The following is an 8,814-nucleotide window of genomic DNA, read 5'->3' as shown; positions in this document are numbered from 1 at the left end:
ATACAATATTGATAACACTACCTACAACAATACAATTTGCTCAACGGCTCTCAAAGAGATGAGGAGGGTCATTTATCTGCCTGTTTTACCAGAAGTCTTCTGCAGTATATACATGTTCATTCAAACTGTTAGTGGAAAAAGTTCCAAAATAGACATTTTTTCGTCATTACTTTGAATTCACATGCTTTTACATATGTGAGTCAGTCTTTGGAGAAATAAATTAGACGCACTAACACGGACAGGAACAGAGATGTATAAAAATATCTAAAACCTTACAAAATGTATTCTCACTCATCGTCAGAGCCTGTCAATGTTCAATTTGTGGAAATGCTTCGGTTTCCAGCACGCAACTGATATGTTTAAATGTCAGCTTTTTGAGATATTCACTCATAAAAAGGGACCACCACCAACCAGGCTTTAGTGTGACAAAATAATAAGAAAAAAAACACAAGTATATATATTTTTAATATAGAATTGGTATATCCTCTTCTTTGAAAAAAGAAAATACAGACATCTCAATTGAAACATTTCTCATAATCCAATGTTCTTACATCCTCAGCGGTTTCACAACCATCTCTGTTTTCCTTGATGATGAACCCTCATGACAGTTGCCATGGAAACAAGACCAGATGAATGGCTTGTCTTTTCATGGTGAGATGTGAGTTTGTCTGTGAGTGCAGAAGAGTCAGGCCAACCCCCCACACCTAGAAGGCATATGGGTGAGCTACGCTTTTGTCTGAAAAATACATAACTACAAGCCCACTATGCAATATTCTTAGTAGCATTTTCGTTTAACCTTTCCATGTAATTTCGGAGCTCTTTGGAGTCCCCAAGCTCGATGTCTGGGCATACCCATTTGATGTCGTTCTGACCAATGAGAAGCGGGCTTATGGATGGGCAGCCATTGCTGGGCTTGCTATGGCTAAAAGTGGTGAACTTGACCCGCTTCCTTTTGGTAGTGGGTGAGTTTATGGACTCGATCTTGTGATCTCTCCCAGCGCAACCTGAGTCAGAGGCCGACCTGTGGACTTGGCCTTGAACGCTCTTCTGAGAGGAAAGGCCATTGAGGAGCTGGCTACCTTCCTCCAGGCCCAGCCCGGAGTCCATGGTGCCACCTAGCTCCTCTTGATCCAGACACAAACCTGCCTGACTTTCTAAAAGCTCGGTGTCATGGCCTAACCAAACCCAGTCGTGGGCATGAGCCATGGTCTCCTGGCCCTCCAGTGGGAGCTGCTTGTTGCGATACTTGAGGGCGTAGGAGACACAATTGATTAGGAATACCAGGATGGCCAGGCAGAAGACACCTAGCAGGGCGTACATGCCTATTTCCAGGTCCGTAAGCCCGCGGCGAGTCTGCAGCAGGTCATCCTCCATGTTACGTCCAGGTGGAAGGTCTGCTTGAGCTGGGAATTCGGAGAAATCCATTGGAATATCACCAGCTGAGAGCCTGTCGCCGCTTGCTTTCCCTGGAATGGAGGTTTTGATGGTGGTAGCGCCTCGGTTCATGATTCCAGCCTCCATGTCTGAAATCGAACCACCGTAGTATGGGGCATTGGGCCTGTACCTCCTGTCGCTTGAGCTATTTCCTGTTTCTTCATCATGCCCAAATTTCACATGGACGTTTGCGTTGCCTGCGGCCAGAATTGTGCGCCGCTTGGTTTTTTGGCATGATTCAGGTCCATACATCTCCAAACGAACCAACATGCCTTGACCTTCACCCTTAGCCACCACCACTGGCCACCTCCAGTTGGTGCTTTTCTTCACTGTCACCACCTGGTCATCCAACGAGGTGGCCGTAAGGACAAAATGTGCAGGGTTATAGAGGTCAAGAGGGGTCATGGAGCCATCGCTGAACTGAAGCCAAGCACTGACAAGGGACTCCTGAAAGGAAAACACAACATGAATAGATGCTCTCAGGTAATGCTAATTTTCTTGCATCAAGTATGCATGATTCTTAACCCCATTGCAGGACCGTTCAAAAGCTTTAAAAGTTCCCAAAACCACATTTCAAAGAGTGAAGACGCACTGATCAGCGGGAGATTCAACCAATCTGCCCATTTTATGTCTATCAACTTAGAGAAGAGAGGAAACCCCTGCCGATGCAAAGGATTAGTGAAATCAGACTAATCAGGAAGGGTTTTAAATGTGAGATGACTAAGAATAAGTGGGCAGCCCTGAGCAACATGATCCACTAACAAACCGCAGCTACTCATCAACATGCAGCCCATGTCAAATGACTTTGTCCATAATGACTGTGATTGTAGTGATTGCACCTGCTCATGGATAAAACAACCCTACATTTCTGAGAAACAGACACACAAGTATGCAAAACTGTGACCTGAGAACCAGAAATTATTCACAATTTAACTGCATGGGGCTGAAATCTTCAATGAGATTTCACAGTGGACGGGCTACCCTGTACACTACACTACACTACAAAAAAGAAAAGAAAAAAAGATTGGCGATATAAAAATATGATTGATGATATTAATTAAACATTAACAGAATGTGAATGAAATTGATAATAATAATAATAAACAAATAATGCTGAAAAATATGTATTATTCTAATTAATAATAACAAAAAAAACTAACTGAAAATAATAATTAAATAATAATTAACAACAACAACAATAATAATAATAATAAACATTAATATTATAACATATATATATTTTTTGATTGTAAAGAGTTTAATTAGACTACCAAATTAGCACTGTGCATTGTCTCCTGTGTGGTAGCCGTGGCCACAATGGCCCTGTTGCTTCCTGGGCTGAGTTGAAGGTTCAAGGAAAGGCCAGAAACCAGCTGCACGCCCAGCTCTGTAATACTGACTTTATCATCCAGAACCCGGATCATCCTCTCAGCCAGAACAGAGTCTGACAATGGGGACATCACCTGGATAAAAACGCAGACAGGTATGCTTCTGTTACATAACACTGTAAAACAACTGAAAATTCTCTCTCATACAAACTTAGTGACATGAAAAAATGAGTAGGCTACATGCAATGTCAAAAATCTAAATGACAGCTGTCCGCCCTCAGCCATATGGTGATATCTGACACACAGGCAAGGAAATGACTTCGATATGAAACGTGATGAGTAGACTTCCTATCTGGATCAATTAATAGCAAAGCAGCCACCTCCATATTTCTACATTCATTATGTTATAATGAAGTGTCAGAAGCCATTTACTTCTTGTCTGTAAGTGGAACTTCTACTGTCACCAGCGTGCACAGTCCGCACTTGCTTCTAACCATCATTTGCACACTGTCTGGAAGTCCACAGGCAAGTTTTTCCACTCTAAAATGCAGCCATGTTAAGGTAAAGAAACAATTTGTATTCTGTTTTTATATTCCGCTCTTATTTTGGGCACATCCTAATTTGCCAGTTGAATTGAGAGATTTATTAATTAGACATAAAATAAGAATAAGCAAGGGGAGCCTCGGGCATTACCCAATATTGCATAAGATGCTGCCCCAGTGCTCCACTTTTAAGTTTGTGCTAGCTACACTACTTCAAATTTTTATTCCAAAGTCTACTCTGTTTTTGAAACCACACATTTTCGCTTTTCTAATTTCAAGTAATTAGTCATTCAATTTAGTTTTAATGAACTGCAAAAACAGGTGGGCCCCTTTTGAAATTGAATAGTGAGTTTGGTCTAATAGCAAAGTGGACGATTGGTAATTTGGCCGTGGTTAAATGGTGGGTTTTTGATTTCAGGGATCTCGATCTATAAAGCAGCACTGGTTTTCAGACTCTACGTATTCCATCCCACCATTACTGGGCTTTATATCTGATTTTAATTTTCAGCAAATGGATCAAATCGAAGTGCTCTCCACCTGTGGCTTTGGCGTATACTATTCCTGTCAGATAGCACTCTAATGGCACTTTCAGCTTGTCGAGCAGGTGTATTTATGTGTGAACGTGTAGGTGATGTGTAAGAAAAAATGTGTGATTTTCACAGACTGACCCTTAATTAGTAGGTCTTCATAAAGGAAATTATCATTTGTCATAAGAGCTGTGAGATGTGCAGACAAACAGTACACAAGCTGTGACAGAGCAGACTGAGAGATGGTGTGCTGTCTAGTTCTCGTCTGAAGTGTCACATCACAACTCGGACTGATTCACCTCTCATCCGCACAGAGAAATAGACAAATGACATCCAGGATTTTCCAATAGAAAACAAGGACGTTCTCACATTTTATTCATGCAGTAAACAAGGGAAATGCGGCTTAGTCAGCTGTAACTGTCAGTTTTGTTCCTGACAGAATTGGGCAGCTCTGGTTGGGGTGTGTTGAGGAAATTGCATAATATGCTAGAACAACGAATCATGGAAAAAGGTTTTATAATGCTGGAAATCCATAGATTTAGTAGATTATTGTAGTAATGCAGCCGTGGACTTCATTTTCTGTGAAGATATTCACACACATTTTTTTTATAGTACATCACGTCATTTTTAGACATAATCAGGCATACATTCTTCCTGTTTCTCACCTGAACCTTGGTGACGCCAGTGTTCAGACCGATGAGGACCTGTTCTTCTGACAGCTTGGCCACACGTTCATCTGCCACCCTTAAAGAGTCTCCCACCAACTCTGTCACGTCCACCTGCCAATCACTGCCCAAGAGGAAGTCTGGCTGGCTCTGCCATTCCTCTGGCTGTGCCTCAAAGTGTGTGAGCACACGAACGGTGGTGCTCTGGTACTGTGGACCACAGCTACGATCCTTCTTGGCTCCTTCAACCCCGTCATCCTCTCCAGACCTGCAGTAAAAAGAGTAACCAATACCAAGTGTTACATTCCATCCCACTGTGTCCGGGCTATCCTATCCTATCCTATCCTATCCTATCCTATCACAATCAAACATTAAAAAGTAAAAAAAACGTTTATATATACAACCTATTATAAAAAATAAACATAGAACAATTTTAAATAAAATATTATATTTATATTACATAAAAATATTTATTTTAAAATTTTTATTTTCAAAGATTCAAATAATTTTTTTTTATATTTCCTTTTTATTAAAAAAACATGTACATATGCATACTCAACAAAATCAATGTGAAATTAGATGGTCGACAACAAAGAAAAGTTTCAAACATTAAATATTATATTATATCTTATAAAAAATAAACCCATTAAAATTAAATAAGTTAATATTCTGGTTGATACTCAAATCAAGTAGAAAAGACAAAAAACTATTCTATTCTATTCAAGCGTCTAAGTGTTTGTTGGACTGCTCTGAATTTTTTTTTTTTAAGGAATTATTAATATATAAAATAAAAAAATAAAAAATTTACAACAAAATCAGTTTGAAAATATGGTTTAAAACAAAGATAAGTTATAAAAAATGTAAACTTGTACTTTCAGCATCTCTGAAATTATTTTCTGAGTAAGAATTTGGTTGACAAATTCAAGTAGAAATGACAAAAGAATTGTGAAAAAATTAAATGATAGCACAGCTCTTCCATTATTTTTAATGAGGCGAAGTCATCCAAAATAAAAAAAAACGACAGGAGTGGCAGGTTAACATGGTGGCTATGACCAGAGGGGAGGCCACGCTTCTCTAGACATTTACGCAACAACTCTTGACCGACGGTAGAAACGGCATGACATTTACAGAACACAGGTGTATAAACAGGGCCGGCGGCACTCAGCTGAGGAATGTCAGGTCACAGGAGGTCTCAGGCATAACGAGACTCAGTCTTACAACTCAAGCACATGTTTCCCGCTCTCAAAATACTACCTGAGAAAGACACAACCTAAGACCAAGGGCACATATGATACAGCAAGGGTGCAAATTTAAGACTTGTCAAGTGCCAAATGTGAGTAAACATGGGCTTTTGATGAATACAACTCACCAGCTGGCCACTATCTTAAAGGAACAGCTCACCCATAAAGAACAATTCAGTCAAAATGTATTCCCTCATATATTTAATCTAGGATGTCCAGGTATCAGTAAGAATCAAAAAGGATTCATAGAAGAACCGTGGTATCCCAAATAACCTTTCAGTAAAAGGTTCTTTAAAGAAACATGCTTTTCTTATTGTGAAGAACCTTTTTATAGTCAATATAACTTTTCCACTACAAAAAAAAAGTTTCCATAGATGATCGTCTGGAGTTTATTTCCTGCAGAACTTCATGTGGCAACACATATTATGGAATATTTATCATCATAAGCCATCAAATGATTACTGTATATTAGGAACAAAATAATGACATAACAGAAAATAGAGACTCAAACAAGATGCTATAAGCAACAAAATGACTAGTTTGTCACTAGAATCATGACAATATAAGAAGACGGACCAAACTGAGAATCAGTCTTTCCTCATTCAAGTATATAGGAGCTGTACTTGCATGTCTATTGCATGTAAACTTCCTGCAAAGGAAAGAGCTGCCTGGGAGCGTTATGAAGATGGCTGCCACATGAACTTGCCTCTAATAATTTTTGCTAATAATGCAAGAAAAAATGTTTAAATAATTCAATTGTAACCAGGACAAAAATATATAATTTTAATTTAAAAAAAAACTTTCTCAATTCACTTTCTCAATTGCAAGAGTAGGGTCTGGTCAGAGAATCTTCATATTGAGATAACGGATTAGCGATCATTGTGCAACCCACACATCTGCTTGTTGACCAACACACATTACTGATGACAACTAAACAACTTAATAGTATAACCACACTTATTCCTCAGATTCATCATTGCCTTGCAAATTCTCCACCGCTCATTCCATCTGTCATCCTGTTCTCACTTATCATGCACGAGTCAATCCGGCAGGATTGTTTCTGGTGGAAGAGTAATTCAAAATGATCTTGTGGATATCCGCAGCGTACAGCAGCATTAACCTGCGCGTTGTCTGGTGCTGGTGCATCAGAGGCAGGTGTGCCTGAAGACGACCCAGCGGTAATTAAAAAGTCAGCGTCCGCATCCTCCCCTCACCTCCATCATGCGTTCCGGAGGGAGCTCCGCTACACGTCTGGCATTACCAAAGAACGACAGAGCATGAAAACGGCTGAGGAGAGGGTTGATAAAGACAGGGCAGGCTGACACCAGCAAGCTGGAGCATCATTGGTGCTGTGCAGTACTAAGAGACTTATTACAGTAATGTATGAAATCTTTACGTTTTCAAATCACCAGCAGAACCATATTGCATAACATGTGTGGGCTGTGCAGGATATTTTCTTCTCAGCTAAAGATTATAAAACTTGACAGAACATAGTTTCCAGGCTCTTTTCATCTCAATTAAAATTTATAGAAGTTATATAATTATAACTCTCAAAAATAAAGATAGTTTGTTGGCCTGTATGTTTCCATGAGTAACCTTCAGCATCCATAGAACCCTTCGAATGAACAAAAGGCCCTTCGCCGTGGAAAAAGGTTATTAAAAGAAAAAAAAAAAGATTATTTTAACTTTTCACTTTAAAGGGTCTCTGGGAACCAATAATTATTTTTCATTTGCAACACCATAATTTGGTTATTTCTTTGTTCGGTGATACGGTTTATTCTTTATCAATTTCTAATGTTCACAAAGTTGTGCACCAAAATTATTTATACTTTACACTCTTAAAAAGGTGTCAGTTAGAATCAGGGGATTCAGGGATGTTTGGTTCTTCATGGAACCACAATGCCAATAAAGAACCATTATTTGTAAACTTCAGGAAGGAAATGCAGGGCTGCAGGTGATACACACAACCCTAACCCTAACATCAGGAATAACACAAGGTTATAAAGTGTGGACTTTTCCACACTTTACTCTCCTCTTTAGGCTACAGTATAGTATAATTTAAGGAATAATATTATCTAATGTCACTGATGTGTAAATGTGGGCAACCATGCATTCACGTGTTCAACTAAATTCAACTATTTAATATCAGAAAATTCTTGGGAGGGTTTTGAAAGTTACAATATGCTTCAATAATACAATGAAACCTTCTCAAATGATCAAGGTCAAATGCGAAACAAAAATTTGAAACAAAAACGGCGCTAACCTCTGGTTGGTAGCATCTACAGGAACTTTCCAGCTCCTGATCTGACTAAGCTCCGGATCGGACATCTCGATCTGCAGGGGGAGTCGAGGCATCCATACGCTCACCTCCAGCTGAGCACTGAGGTAACTGTAGGTGAAGTTCACCATCATCCTCACTCTCCCACACATCTCCTTGCCATTGACGTAAACATAATCGCACCTTTCAGACACCTGAGAGACAGGAATACAAATCAGACAGCAGACAAACAAAGAGTTCAAGCAACACGGTATTCAAAGCAGCACTAAATTAAAGAAAATTGCAGCCCTGGCCAAGGTATCAGCCTACGTTTCGCTCCAATTTCCTGGCGACGATTTCAAATTTTGAAAGCGCAAAAAATGAGGCCTCTTTTTGTGCTAATCAGCGCAATATGTGAAAAACAGTCTGGCCTTTGCGGGGGGGTTTTTTGTGCCGCTGTTATTTGCTTTTATTCTGAGCTTTAATGAGGAATAAGAGAGATTGGATGGGCTTTGACTGGCCTGTCCAAGTATTTATTTCTGACTACAGTCGGAGGGGGAGTAGTTGCTGTTGATAATGAGAGTGTTTGGATGTCTACATTTCTCAGACTTTGGGGTTGAAAGAAGCTAAGCAGATGGAGGGATAGAAGAAAACAGAAAAAAAGTAGTCAAGTCCTTCTATTCCAGCAAAGTAATTCATTTGTAGAACATCTATACTGCTCTTAGCTAATGCTTATAATATCTGGCAGAGAAAACCTAATCTCATCCAATCCAATCAAATTGAGGACTTCAGATGTGTGTAAAAAACTTCAGATGTGGAT

At 39.5% G+C, this 8,814-nt stretch overlaps 1 protein-coding gene across 1 annotated transcript in view; it reads right to left on the bottom strand.

Moving 5' to 3' along the window:
- Window positions 1-657: 657 nt before the first annotated feature.
- Window positions 658-8,814, bottom strand: part of LOC107566201 (transmembrane protein 132C-like) — a 106,504-nt gene continuing 98,347 nt past the window's right edge. The window contains exons 5-8 of the mRNA XM_016251572.1: window positions 8,001-8,209; window positions 4,497-4,764; window positions 2,706-2,897; window positions 658-1,881 (exon numbers count right to left, since the gene is read on the bottom strand). Of these exons, the coding sequence (XP_016107058.1) occupies window positions 763-1,881; window positions 2,706-2,897; window positions 4,497-4,764; window positions 8,001-8,209 (1,788 nt within the window). The 3' untranslated portion in view covers window positions 658-762. The remainder of the gene's footprint in view (window positions 1,882-2,705; window positions 2,898-4,496; window positions 4,765-8,000; window positions 8,210-8,814) is intronic.

This window comes from Sinocyclocheilus grahami, unplaced genomic scaffold (genome assembly GCF_001515645.1).
Source record: "Sinocyclocheilus grahami isolate Dianchi unplaced genomic scaffold, SAMN03320097.WGS_v1.1 scaffold1057.1, whole genome shotgun sequence".
Taxonomy (NCBI): Eukaryota; Metazoa; Chordata; class Actinopteri; order Cypriniformes; family Cyprinidae; genus Sinocyclocheilus; species Sinocyclocheilus grahami.
The sequence above is the reverse complement of the archived record's forward strand: the minus strand, read 5'-3'. Positions and strand labels throughout refer to the sequence as shown.